Source organism: Palaemon carinicauda, chromosome 21 (genome assembly GCF_036898095.1).
Source record: "Palaemon carinicauda isolate YSFRI2023 chromosome 21, ASM3689809v2, whole genome shotgun sequence".
NCBI lineage: Eukaryota > Metazoa > Arthropoda > Malacostraca > Decapoda > Palaemonidae > Palaemon > Palaemon carinicauda.
Window position 1 is genome coordinate 51,626,826 of NC_090745.1, and position 14,705 is coordinate 51,641,530.

The 14,705-nt window shown below is 42.4% G+C and overlaps 1 protein-coding gene across 2 annotated transcripts in view; it reads right to left on the bottom strand.

The window, feature by feature from the left end:
- LOC137615276 (gamma-tubulin complex component 4-like) overlaps positions 1-14,705 on the bottom strand; it is an 818,550-nt gene that overhangs the window by 111,924 nt on the left and 691,921 nt on the right. For both annotated transcript variants that reach the window (XM_068345005.1, XM_068345006.1), the window contains exon 9: positions 7,922-8,050. In XM_068345005.1, coding sequence (XP_068201106.1) covers positions 7,922-8,050 — 129 coding nt within the window. The remainder of the gene's footprint in view (positions 1-7,921; positions 8,051-14,705) is intronic.

The window sequence follows — 14,705 nt, forward strand, 5'->3', positions numbered from 1 at the left end:
ATATATATATATGTATGCATGTATTTATGTATATATGTATGTATGTATATATGTAGGTATGTATATGTGTATACATATAAATATATATATATATATATATACTACACACATTATATATATTTATATATATATATATATATATGTATATATATATATATATATATATATCTAAAGTAGTTAGATGTGATGTAGTTCTAAGGGAATAGTATGGGTAATATGTCTGGGTAATAAGCAAAGCTCTACCTCCAGTTTGTTTCTTCATTATGATCAGAGATAAATATAAACAAAACATTGGTTGCCATTTTTTAACGTGCTTTTTAGCGTGTTTAGGAAACGCATGATATAAAATTGCCTTTAATATTTGTGCCTGTTTTAGTTTAGGGTACTCTAGTACATGCATTAAGTGTTCTGTACATTAAAGGGTAGTTTGTTAACAGTACTACGTACAAGGGAAGGTTTTAAAAGTCTGAATATACATGTTGAATAAATAGGTAAATATGGTGTCACTACTTCGCGGATTTTCACCTATCGCGGCCGCGTCTGGAACCTATCTCCCGCAATAAACGAGGGTTCACTGTACTATCATTAGATGATATATTTCTTTTCTTGGAATTACTGGCAGCACTATGTGGGTTCGATGTCTCCTGCGGTATATTTTCTCTTGATTTCAGTGCCTTTGCATAGCTGTTTGGTTATTTCAGTAGTCTTTTGGCATGTCCTACACTTATGTGTTCTACACTGGATTTGTTGAGGGCTGCTTCTTCAAACTTATAAATCTTGCAGCTCCTGTCAGTGGATTTATGGTTTGAATTGCAATTCAAACAGCTGGGCTCAAGAGTACACTCTCCATGATAAGGACTGGCACAGACGCTACACATTTTTTCATTTTTACAAACTTTAGAAGGATGTCCAAATTTGAAACATTTGAAGCATTGTAAGGACTTTTGTTTAAAAGGTCGAACTTTTATTCTTTCATTTTCAATATCAATGTGGAAAGGCACATCAGCATCCTGGAAAGTAAGGATAATCATTGACGTCCCAGGAATCTTATGCACTTTCCACACTGTTAATGGGCACATGGCTAGTATTTCCTCTTCTGTAAATTCATACAGATCTTTATTGAAGACTACTCCCCTTCCGTAACTAAAGTTCAGGTGGGGTTTGACATCTAACATAACTTCATCACTGCTTGTCGTAAGGTTAGACAGTATTACTGATTGCGTGTATGAATTTGCATGGATTAGGAAGCTATTTTTCCCAAAACGAGATATATCACCTGGTGCAATGGTTCCTACCTTTTTCTGAATTAGTTTGCTAATTTTAAAATAATTCCCATTACTCCCTTTAGGCTCGGCAACAAGCCACACTGGTGGTTTTGGCTTTCTTTGGGGGAGCATAGTTAAATCGATATCTTTCTCAAACCAGTCAGCATGTCTATATACATCCAAACTGTTTGGTATCTTATCACATAGGGCACCCATGACATTTAAGTTATTAATTTTGATATCATTGATGTTACATATTGCATTGAATGCTTCTTCATGATTATTATAAGTTATCCATGAATGCCATTTTTAATTTTCAAGTTTCATTCTAATTTCTTTTATCACTCCATAGCATCTAAATGCTTTATATATCATATCATGATCAGTATTTATTGGAATTTGGGTAACATGAAGGATTCTTAGTTTCCATTTGTTACCCGACTTAATTGGTTTTAAAACATTAGTAGAGGGGTCCTTTTTTGTTCCTAGGTCATCAACAGAATTTTCCTTAATTGAATTAGCAGAGGTCGTCAACAGTGCCGGGGGAGAGTCAGCATATCCAGGGCATAGGGGTTCGTTACTTAAAGAATCCATTAGACGAGAGAGAGAGAAAAGGGTTAGGTTGATGTACCTGCTCGAGAATGTTAGGCCATCACACGTCAGAGAGGAAATTTGCACTCTCCACTATCGGCACAATGAGAGTATACTTCCCAGATGGTCCACTCCATACCCTACCCGAAGGATAGCATCAAAACATATATAGAGGCACAGGTGTAAGCTGAACCCGCATGTTAGGACTGAGACCAAGAGATTATGGAATCATCCTCCCCATATCTGTAATGACGGGCTTCCGGCCAAAAGCCGAGAGTCCTACCCCAAGCATTGGATCCCCCTGGATTCCGAAGACCCAACACTTGAGAATAGTTCCGCCAAAAAGGTCCAAACCATCTTCGGGATGGCTGAAATCATCCAATACTCTCACATATAGCTTTGAATGCAAACACCTCCCAACCGTGACACCTCCTCCCACTCATCAAAGCAGGCAGCAATCAAGGATGTATGAACATCCCCGCCGGGGCTACAATGGATGTAGAAACATCCAAGCCATAGGAATAAAAAAAAATAATAAATATATATGTACATAATATATACACATATATAATTAGGGAAATTTTTCTCATAGAGTTTGGAAAGCAAGACGAGAGAAAGTTTATGAAATTAGGATAAGGTCGAAATAATATTGAGAAAAAGAAAAAGGTAAAAGAGAGAAATTTAGATTCGAACTGGGGGAGCAATTTCCCCAAGTTCGAGAGCCCTCTTGCCCGTCACCAAGTTTCAGCACGGGAATGAAATGCCGTGCTGAAGCTCAATGACTTCAACAAGGCATTCTCTCATTAAGAGGGTAATATGGATTGAAGTTATTATTCAAACCAGGAGATTAATCAGCCCAATGGGTCAAACTCGACTCTTACAGAGCTGGCCAGATTAAATTTGAGAAGGAAAATACTATTTATATAAATGCTAAAAAGAAATAAAATAGAATATATATTAAATATAAGGGATAAAAGAACTGAAGTAAAATCTGTGATAAATAGAAATCTAAATCTTTTCTGTAAAAACTGTTTCCTAAAAAAGTTAAAATCTTGAAAAGAGATATTCTTATCCTGATAGGTCAATAAAATTTTTCTCACAAAATCATAAGACTCTTTCTCTTTTAAAAATAGTTGCTAAAAATATGTTTTATGGTTAAAATAGTCACTCTCTTTGTACCTAGGAACTGCTTCTTAAGGTGTACACAGTAAATACCTATGTGCTAGATTTGTGCGATCTATACGCAATCTTGCTAAAATTACTTCAGGACTCCTTTCTTTCTGTATTGATGATTCCCACTGAGAAACAATTGGCTTTATTTTTTTAACTTATTACCATCATATTTTTTATTCCACTGAACTTGCCATTTTGTATCCATGTAATGGTTTAATTGGGTTATACAATCTTTCACAGGTAATTTAAAAGCTCGTTTTTGGTAAATCAATTAATGATTTAGCTGCAGCATGTTTTTCAGTACCCAAACCCCAACATGAACAGGAATCTAACAGATTTCTATATTTACCCCATGGGAATAAAACCTGTCAAGGAGCTATGTAATTTTCGATACCCAATGATTCTTATAAGTGTAACCCTTTAGGGCTTCTACGGGACTTCTAAAATCAGTACAAATCACAAACTTATGGTTTGCCCTATTAGGGCTTCTATGGTACTTTCAGTACGAATCATAAACTTATGGTTTGCCCTATCTTTAATTATTTCAATAATTTTAATTTCAAATATAATGGCTGATAGTTCGCCAGAAAATACTAATGCTTCACTGAGTAATGAAAACTGACTAATTTTGTCTTGGAACACTGCACCACACCCAACACCGATTGAAATTTAAAGCCATCGTTATAAATAGCATAACAAGGTCCTTTCCATTGAATATGTATCACAGCATGTTGTTTATCATGACTATAGTCCATTTCTTTTAGCGATGCATATTTGCACCGACTCGCAGCGGTCCCCTTTTAGCTCGGAAAAGTTTCCGGATCGCTGATTGGTTGGACGAGATAATTCCAACCAATCAGCGATCCGGAAACTTTTCCGAGCTAACAGGGAACCGCTGCGAGTCGGTGCAAATATGCATCGCTAAAAGAAATGGACTATAGGTGTATAGTTATATTTCTTTAACAAATAATAGAGAACATTTTTTTTTTTTTTAGTCCAAGGTAGAGGAAAGAGATGGTTGAATAATGTTCATTATAATGTTTGTAGGTTATAATACTGTAATGGTAGCTTACAATTCTTAATAAATGTGACATTGAGGTTGAATAGTCTCTTTATTGGAGAATTGGTGGATAGGATCTTTAATGCATTTCTCACTGTTACAATATCTGTATGTGGGGACAAGGGTATTGCCCACTTTCACATAGCATTGAGATATTTGGGGAGGACTTAAAGACTCCGCTACATAGTCTTAGACTTTGATTGTATATTGGATCTTAAGACTTAGAAGTAGCTTCAGATCCTGGCCCACATATTCAGCTACCATAATCTATTCTCAATAGCACTGATGCTTTATAGATCATCACTTAAGTTGATTTCTTTGCACCTCATACTGTATAAGACAACTTTTCATTAGGTTTAGAGCACTATTACATTTGGCTTTGAAGTATGATACATGAGTATTTCAATTGAGGTGACTATCGAGAATATCTAATTTTTTTTTTTACCTTATCTTGAAATTGAATGTGAATGTCAACTAATGTGAGGTTTATTTCTTGGTTTTGCTTCCATCAAATAGTTTTATAAAACATTATTGCTTGATTTTTTTTCAGCAGAAAGTCTGAAACCAACATAGTCCAAAAATCACAAATTTTAAGTAATTTGTATTTTTCCTAACAGTACTTACCTCAAACTACTCTCTTAGGAGTATCTGGGATCTCCTCCCTAACCGACCAAGAATTTTGCCCAGTTCCCCCTATCTCCGTTTTCCCTTGTCGGGTCCCTCCGTGGCGGATGGATACGTACCCTGAGGCGACCCGGGTTCAGCGAGCGCGGGTGCGCTGCTAGGTCTCTGTCGCCAGTAGGCACATGTGTTCTACTTCGAACTCCTGTAAGTCACCCGGGGCAGGATGGGTGGGCAATAACCCGAAATTAGTTCGAGATACGTACTGTTAGGAAAAATACAAATTACTTAAAATTTGTGATTTGTTCCAACACGGAGTACTTACCTCGAACTACTTTCTTAGGAGACTTACACTTTAGGAGGCGGGGGTGGACTTACAGGCAGGGAAGACCCACCACTACCATTCCAGGACACGGGACCTAGATAGGAGCTAGGTCCAGAAGACCCAAAGAACATGGAAGGAGAGTCAGGGGAAGCACACAAAAGTATACTTGTATGTGTAACTCACCTTTTTGCATAATCCGGACATGGGCTTCCACAACATCCATCCACAACATTCCCTCCTCCCACAGGGGAGGAGGGAAGGAAAGGGACAAAAGGGTAGCAAGGAAAGGGGAGTAAGGAGGAAACTTGTGTCGCTTGCAATTACTTTCCTCGGGCTACCCGGGGCTTTAGCCCTAAACTTGTTGCAGGGCGGAAATCACTGGCCCAATGGAGAAGGCGTCCAGGGACTTCCTCGTGCAGTCTTTCAGGTAGTGGGCCATAAAGGTGGACTGCCTGGACCATGTGCCTGCTCACATGATTTGGCCTACTGCCATGTTGCTGTCAAATGCCAAAGAAGTGCTAAAACCCCTAATATCATGGGGCCGCGGGGTACCCGGGATTGAGGACCCCTCACTGGCGTAAGCTCTCTTGATGACTTGCCGAAGCCAGAAGGAGATCGTGTTCTTTGACACTGCCTTCTTTACTGGGCCTGAGGAGACAAACAGACTTTTGATGCCCGGCCGGAGTCTGGCTGTCCTGCTAAGGTATTTTTTGACTGTTCTCACTGGGCGCAGGAGCAAGTCTTCCGGGTTGTCCAAGTGAGGGATCCCCGGGACCGAAAACCCCTCGAACCTCGGGTCTACAATGGTTGGGTTCTGTGTTTTAGCCACAAATTCAGGCAGAAACTTAAAGTACAGGTCCTTCCACCCTTTCGAGTGCGAGACCTCGAATGACAAGCCGTGGAGCTCACTCACGCACTTGGCTGAGGCCATAGCCAGCAAGAACACTGTCTTGAGGGTGAGGTCTTTAATCTAGGATATCCTTGACGGGTTTGAAGGGAGGCCTTGTCCGAACCATGAGAACCTTGGTCACGTCCCACTGCGGGACCCGAGAGGCGCGGGGGGAACAGGACTGCTTGAAACTTCTGATGAGCATGGAAATCTGGTGAGATGCCCCCAGGTCGATGCCTCTGAGTTGAAAGACCTGTCCCAGGGTCCCTCAGGTGGACCAGGAGGTCTGTAATCTTGTGGACTGATGCATCCAGGGGCCTCAGATTCTGCGTGGCACACCACTTCACAAATGTGGCCCACTTAGCCTGGTACACCACGCTCGAGGACTTCCGAAGATACCCTGACATCCTTGAGGCTGTCTTCTCCGAGTATCCTTTGAACAAACCTCATAAGTTTAGTCCTTCCTAAATTGCTTCATTAAATACATAATGTAAAAATGGCAAAACTTGATTCATGGAGTTAGATTATATTCTCCATGCTGATTCATTCTATAACCTTCATTTTAGCACCAAAGATGCACTCTTCTGAGCTTGGCCTTTTGACAACCTATCACTTTATTTTAACCTGGAGAACACCTGAACTTGCCACTGTGCTTCTAGAACATTGAAAGCTCTGACTATGACTTAACAAAGTGAGCTCGAGTTATTTCTAGATCATAAAAGAATCTATATTTTTATATGATGTTGAGGGTAATTTGTACAGAAAGTCTCTCTTGATATCTTACACAAATATTGGGTGTTGAAGCATGTGAATAACTTCACTCACTGAATTAGTCACTTAATACTTGATGTTCAAAAAACAATCGATGCTTACTAAAATTCTAATAAATACTGTTTTTGATAGTTTCCCGTTTCCTTTTTTTTATATAATTTACATATCTAGGATCTGCAAATTAACAATTAACTCCCAGTAAAACTAACCTCTCATCAAATTTGTTGCTATGCTCAATGCAGCAAGGAATGGCTAATAGGGGTGAACACATGGTTTTATATGAATTTCACCGGTGTTGCCATATTTAGTTTCCTATTCTAAACACTCTTTTAAACATCAAACCTGAATTTTGGCTGCTTCGGCCAGTTGTGCCTTCCCCCTCCTCCTCCCCGTTCATACAACTCCAACCAACCCCACATGTGGCTCACTTTTTATCATAAATTCTGTTTCTTTGTCTTTTATATTTTATCCTTTCAAATCAGCCTAGGCTTTCGCCTCTCTTCCTGGCCAGAGTACACCTATACCAATCCCTGCCCATCCCCCTATAGATCATCACACACTACACTCGCTTTGAGTGGGACACTGCTTCTCTGAGCTAACACTTACTATAAGATCTTGTTCCTTCAGTCGATAAAATCAAGCTCCGCCATCTCCATCTACAGTTCTTTGCATAATTATTTTTTTTTTTTGCAAGAGAGCACATGTCACAATGAGTGTGTAGCAGCAGCATCTGACACATGAGCATCAGAAGGCCCCTGCTTATATGCCACGTTTAGGATGAAGGTAAACTATACAGAAAACACGCTTTTTATTTTTACCTTAACGGTGGTGTGGAACTAAAGTTGGAATAATTTTGCATAAATTTTGGAAATACATTAATTAATATAGAAAGAGGAAAATATACAGTAGTACAGGGTAAAGAGTTGGAGTGGGTTTGGAGAAATGAGGTAAACCACCAGTGATCTATGGAGGACACCAGTGGGGGAATCCTATCAGCCATTCCTTGCTGCTTTGAGTATAGTTATCTTCCCCCTGACAATCATGGTCAAGCATTTTAATGATACACAGTAGGAATAAAAACTTTCTGTTCACATTTGACAAGATTTTTCTTTAAATAAAATGAAAAACTATGTGGTACAAAAAGTAAAAATAATAATTTACACAGATTCTACAACTACAACAACTGGCAAATAACTAAAACAATGTAATCTTCTGGAAACTCTTACCTCCAGATTCTGATAACTTGGTAGATGATCTATCTCCTGATAATGACTTTCGCTTGAGAGTAAACTTGCTTAACATTTCATCTTCTAGCAAAACTTGACGGCCCGCCAATTGGAACAGAGCATTAAAATCTGGAAGAAAAAAAAATACATTTATTTCTCCATAAAGCTAAATATCTTAAAAGTTGAAACTTAATTCTAATACTTTCCTGAAAAATTATGCATCCCTTATGTGTAATTTAGGTACAGCATATATAAGAAAAAATAAATAAAATAAAAGTAATTTATATTTTTCTCTACTCTACAAACCTGGGTCACTTATATGAGTTACACTCTATTGCTGTTTTGCTACAAAAAAAATTAAGGAAATTCTGTGGCTCTGGCAACTATGTATGGTTACCCTGAATTACCACTTGCACCGGGTAAGCGCATAGGAGCTTGCAGCTCAATCCTCACTTCAGTCTTTGTTAAGATTTTTGGGGTGGATGAGCCAGGAAATATAATCAAATGACTCAGGTTAGTATAGCTGGGAAAATTAAAAATTACATTAAAAATATAAGCACTAGTTTGTTCCAAAGCAAATAAAAACCCTCATCATTTAAATGGGAGTCTTCCTTAGGTGGGAGACATCCCTGTGTGACAAGATTTGGGCGTCTGTTTGATCCTTGATCCTTATAACATAATGACTATCATGACCTGCGTACATGAGAGACAAGATCATGATGTCAGCCTCAAACAGGGTGGTAAAGGTTGGAGCCATAAACCAATAAATTTGTGATTTGTCAGAACAATATTTAAATTTGAAATATGTCAAATATATGTAATGTCACAATGGTATTCTTACCTTTATAAGTGGTCATCAGTGTAGGCACTCCCAAGGATGAGATTGATTGATTATTAGATATTATCTGGCATCTTAACAGGGCTGGTCATTGATGCCAACAAATTTAGTTATCGATTATTATATATTCCTTTTTCAGGACTCAGCCATGTCGTCCTGATGGAAGGTTCCTTTAGGCGGCTTTCTAAGGGATATTTGGCTACAGTGATACTCCCAGAGAATTGACCACAGGTCTCCAGAATTCTAACTCCTGGCGCGAGTATCCTTAATATGTTATGTTAATTATAAAATAAATTTTTTAACATACTTACCTGGTGGTTACATATATAGCTTACGTCCCTGACGTCACAGCAGAAAAATTCAAAACTCGCACCAATCGCCGATTGGATAGCCAGGTGTGCTACCAATGCGCCCCTGGTGAGGTACCCAGAAACCCTTCCCTCGGTATTCATATCTTCCATGCCTCTAGTCTCTAGAGGGGAGGAGGGGGGGATTTTAATTATATATAACCACCAAGTAAGTATGTTCAAAAAAGGAATTTTGACGAAGGAAAAATCTATTTCTGGGCGAGAGACCTGTGCCGCCCAGTGAAATGCTCCTAAAGCACCATTTCTAAGGAATATAACTGCTAATATTACCAGAGAAAAAATGTATAGGAATGCTAGGTTGAACTAGCTCGCTCACCTAATGGTGTCGGTATAGACTGGGGCGAAATACCAGAGGTCTCGTACCATTTAGACTTCTCCTCTTCGAAATCCCTCAATAGTGAGGTGCGGTTCAACCTCCCCTGCCTCGCAGATCAGTACTACTAACTCTACCCACGCTTGCCCATCACTCCTTACAGCACCCTTAAGTTTGGGGTCTGATCAGGGGGGGAGCAACTAGGGTGGGTTCACTGGGCGGCACAGGTCTCTCGCCCAGAAATAGATTTTTCCTTCGTCAAAATCCCTTTTCTGGGCTCAATCCTGTGCCGCCCAGTGAAATAGTACCAGAGAAATGAACCCAAACTTCATTAACTATAAGGGAACGAATAAAATCAATCATAACAAATAGTGGTTTAATCAAAAGTTAACGTAGAAGACGGTCGTCTTTAATAACATCAGCATGATAAGGTATAATATCCCAGTAAGGGAAGACAAATGAACAGTAAACTTGAAATAAAACCAATTAAGGTCAAATACTGGAACATACTGTAAAAGTAAATTGTTCAATGATAATAAAATAAGCAATGTTACGAAATGGGAACACCCATGGGTGTGATATAACAAACCGAACTCAGGTAGGAACTGCAAGTGAGGCAGGTAAGAGGAAGAAGGTGGAAGATATTGGATTCAGGAATTAGTTAGGAAGGAATTTGTCCATGGGATACCACGCTCCCTGCGGCTACGGTAGCGAGTTGAAGGGCCTCTAGATGTTTAAGATAGTGCCGCTTGAACACTGAGGGGGATTTCCATCCGGTATATTTAGAGAGATCTGTAAAGTTCATGTGATGGAAAAAATTTATTGAGGTCGCTACCGCCCGAATGTCGTGGACGTGAGGAAAAGACTCTGGATTAGCCTGTTTAATGAAATACAAGATCTGTTGTCTGATCCCTTTCAAAGTTATAGTCCCTCCCCTCTCTCTGATGAACAAGGGTCCCGAGGTCTTATAGGAAGTCCTTGATAGAAAGGACTTTAGAGCGGTAACCGGGCATAGGGAGGGATCCTGAGGGAGAGGGATAATTTTCCAGGAGGACCATCTATTCTGAGGGTCTTCATTTTTGGCCAAGAAGACCTTGTCTGGGGAGAGGAGGACCTCTCCTGACAGAAGGAACTCAATGTGGCCTGGGTCCCTTGATAAGGCAGCTAATTCCGAAATCCTGGCGCCAGATGCTAAACTCACGAGAAAGAGAGTTTTTCTGAGTAGAGGGATATACTCACATGAATCGTTGACGGTTTCTGACGCTAGTTTAAGAACATCATTGAGAAACCAGGAAATCGAGCTAGGACGAGAAGATGGTCTCAGTCTGGCACAGGCTCCTGGGATCGAAGCTAGCAATGAATCTGTCAGATCTATATTAAAGCCGATTAGGAAAATCTTCTTCAAGGCAGACTTGATGGTAGTAATAGTGTTAGCTGCTAAGCCCGACTCAAACAAGGTTCTAAAAAAGGTTACCGTTAGGTTTAGTGTCATAAAGACAGTATTAGAATCCTTCAAAAACTTTGCTAGTTTTTTGACCGCTGAGTCATATTGACGAAGAGTGGAGTCTCTCTTGTCAGATTCCAAGAATAAAGTATTCTGGGGGTCTATGTTAGCCCCTTAGCGTGCCGCAAACTTCATGAAGTCCATAAAGTTAGGGTGTTCCGAATGTTTGAGGAAGCGAACACAGTGCATGTTTGTACTATCTGGGTCAAAATCGGGTTGGGAATCTGGTGAGGGTGGAGATTCAGCTCCAGTAAAAGAGGAAACCAATTGCTCTTGGGCCATTTGACCTTTGAAGGTTCGAAGTTTGTCCAGCACTTTCATCTGTAGGTTCACCGGTGGGAAAAGGTAAATCCTTTCCCAGGTGTTCCAGTCGAGAGACATGGCATCCGTGGCGTAAGCCCGAGGGTCCAGGTTGGGGGCCACATAACATTTCAGTTTGTGGTTGGACTCCGTCGCAAAGAGATCTACCTGGAGATCCGGCACTTGGGAGAGGATCCATTGAAAGGATTTGCGATCTAGTGACCATTCTGACTCCAACGGTGTCGTTCTGGAGAGTGCGTCTGCCACAACGTTCCGAACTCCAGCCAGATGGACGGCTGATAGGTGCCATTGGTTTGAGGCCGCCAGGGAGAAGATTGCTACCATCACATGATTGATGGGACCTGACTTGGAGCCCCCTCTGTTTAGACAACGGACTATGACTTCGTTGTCGAGGACTATCCTCAGATGTTGTTTCTTGGCCGGGGAAAGACGTTTCAAAGTTAGTAAGACCGCCATGGCCTCCAGGACGTTTATGTGGAATTGTTGGAACATTGTGGACCAAAGGCCCTGAACCTTCCTGTGTTGGGAATAGCCCCCCCAACCTGATAGGGAGGCATCCGTGTGGATGACTATCCTTGGAGGGGGGTACTGCAAGGGAACCGACTTTGATAGGCTCTTGGCGGTTGTCCATGGGAGAAGCCTCTTCCGAAGAATGGGAGGAAGGCGTATCTTCTTGTCTCGACGTTTGTTGTTTGCTCTGGAGTGCCAAACCCGGTTGATGTCTTTCAGTTTCGCTTTCAGAAGGAGGTCTGTCACTGAAGCGAATTGTAGGGACCCTAGAATCTTCTCCTGGTTCCTTCTGGAAGTTATCTTTTCCCCGAGAAAGCGTTTGGTATTTTTCGCAATCTCTATCCTCTTGGACCTGGGGAGACATAGAGTGTGAGAACGTAGGTCCCACCGTAATCCCAGCCACTGAAATCTGGTCTCTGGTGTCAGACGAGACTTTCTGAAGTTTATTTGGAATCCCAGAAACTGAAGATACTGGATGACCTTGTTTGTTGCCTTGAGACAATCCTCGACGTTGTCTGACCAGATTAGCCAATCGTCCAGGTATGCGACGACTTGGATTCCGTGGGATCGGAGTTCCTGAATGACCGATTCCGCCAGTTTCTGGAAGATTCTGGGCGCGATGTTGAGCCCGAAAGGCATCACTTTGAACGTGTAAGCCTTGTCGTCCAGTCTGAATCCTAGGAATGGGCGGAAGTGTCTCGCTATTGGAACGTGATAGTAAGCATCGGTAAGATCGATGGAGGTGGTGACGGCCCCACGGGGAAGCAAGGTTCGCACCTGCGAGACGGTAAGCATGTGAAACCTGTCGCATTGAATGGACAAGTTTAGTCGGGACAGATCGAGGATGACCCTCCGGCTGTCGGAGTCTTTCTTCGGAACGCTGAATAAGCGACCTTGAAACTTCAGATATTTCGTTTCCTTGATCGCGTTCTTGCGAAGAAGATCTTGGGTAAACAGAAGTAGGTCCGGTGTCGAGGGTTGATGGAATTTGTTCGGTGGAGGAGGCCCTTCTATCCAACTCCACCCCAGGCCCTTGGAGATTATGCTGAAGGCCCAAGGACTGAACCTCCAGCGACTCCGGAACGCATAAAGTCTCCCTCCTACCTGAAGAACTTCAGTAGTTGGAGGTTTTACCGCCTCGACCGCCACGTGACCCTTTTCCACGGGAGAAATATCTCCCTTTTCCTCAGTTCTGAAAAGAACCTCTCGAACCGAGGCCCTTGCCTCGTTGGTATCCTTGGGAGGAAACCCGGGACTCATAGACCGGGTTATAAACAGGAGAGGTAAACGAGTTCGAGGCCACTTGGCTTTCAGGGACGAGGACATACTTCTCTTGGGGCTGAGACTTGGAGATAGAGGGCTGGATGCCCTGAGTGACCGGGACCGACTGGACTACTTGAAGAGGTTGGCGGAATTGAGTAGAGCTATAAGGGCGTAGCCTCTTCCTGCCCCGGGAGTGAATGCTCGATTGTTCGAACTTCCGTTTGGGAGTGAGACCCCAACGGACTTTGAGGCTCTGGTTCACTCTGGCAGCTTCGCTCAATACCGAGTTGACCATGTCCTCCGGGAACAGGTCCGGACCCCAAGCAGAGGCTTTAATGAGCTTATTCGGCTCATGGCGGATAGTAGCTTCAGATAAGACATGCCTACGGCAACGTCTTCTGGCCACCAAGAAGTCATAGCAATCTGCTAATAAAGATTGCAGGGTGGCTTTAGTCATAACCTTAAAGGCGTGTTCCTCGTCATAGGTAAGAGAAAACATCTCCGCCATAGTCGAGACGTTGAGGCTCCGGCTAAACCTAGACCGGGACTCGAACTCGAGTCGGATTAAGGTTTCAGGTAGTCTTGGGAGGCGTTCGCTGAATTGCGTCGATGCACAGTCAGCGGATAGCTTACCAGAAGTGAATGTCGATTGGATGTTAAGCCAACATTCATTATCTGATGGGAGCAGAAGAGATGTAGGATCTGTCTCCCGGAGTTGTGGCAAAGGTTTATCTTCGGCCACTGCCTGAAGGGCTAATTCAACCATTTTGGTGACGCAAGCTGTGGGGGTCTGTTCGTCCACAAAAAACATGGTGTAAGTACTCTTGTGGGGGGTCAGCATGGTGTTTGTACAACCCCATTCGTTTAAGGTTCTAACCCAAACAGACTGAGCCTGTTCCTTCGGAAAGATAACGGTCTCTTTAGGGACCTTATCTAGCCGGACAAGAGCCTCTTCCGTAAGCCGGGGAAAGGGAATTGAAGGCCGGGAGGGAAGAACTCAAAATCTTCAATGGGCCGGGTCCCAAAACCCTCGATGGTTAACATTCCGTCCGTGAAAGGACAGTGGAGCGCCATTTTCCACGGGTTGTTCTTCGTGAAAGGCGGGAGTTTTGAGGCGTCTGGGATGAGGAACTGCTGTTGTTGAGGCAGTCCTCCTTCCAGGGTATCTAGTCTCCTGGTGACGGCAGAAAGCATAGAGCTAATCTGCTCTGAAACGACCCTCGTCATCATATTGGTGAGAGCCACAGGGTCGAGGTTGGTCGTGGTAATTAAGGGGGATGACTGCACTCTCGGGTCCTGAGACATAGGGGCGGTGCTAGTCGAGCCACTAGGGGCTCTGGGGAGGGGAGCCTTCTTGGGCTTGGATGATCTAGGTAGTGTAGGATTCTTACGAGTCCTCACTAAAGGTCTCTTCTGAGATTTGACCTTGGGAGGAACTGGGTGCGATCTCGGAGAGGATTCGCGGTTCCCTTCAAAACCTAAAAAGGAAGAATTATTAGAAGTTGAAGAAAAAGAGGGGCTAAGAAGAGAGGTCTTAGCGCCAGACCCACCTGCCTCACTTACCACCTTACTTGTTTCTGATTCGTCTAAAACCATGGGCTCTATGTCTAAGTTCAGAGCCGCAACATTGTCTTCAATGGGGTCCGGATCGTCAGCGATGTCCGTAT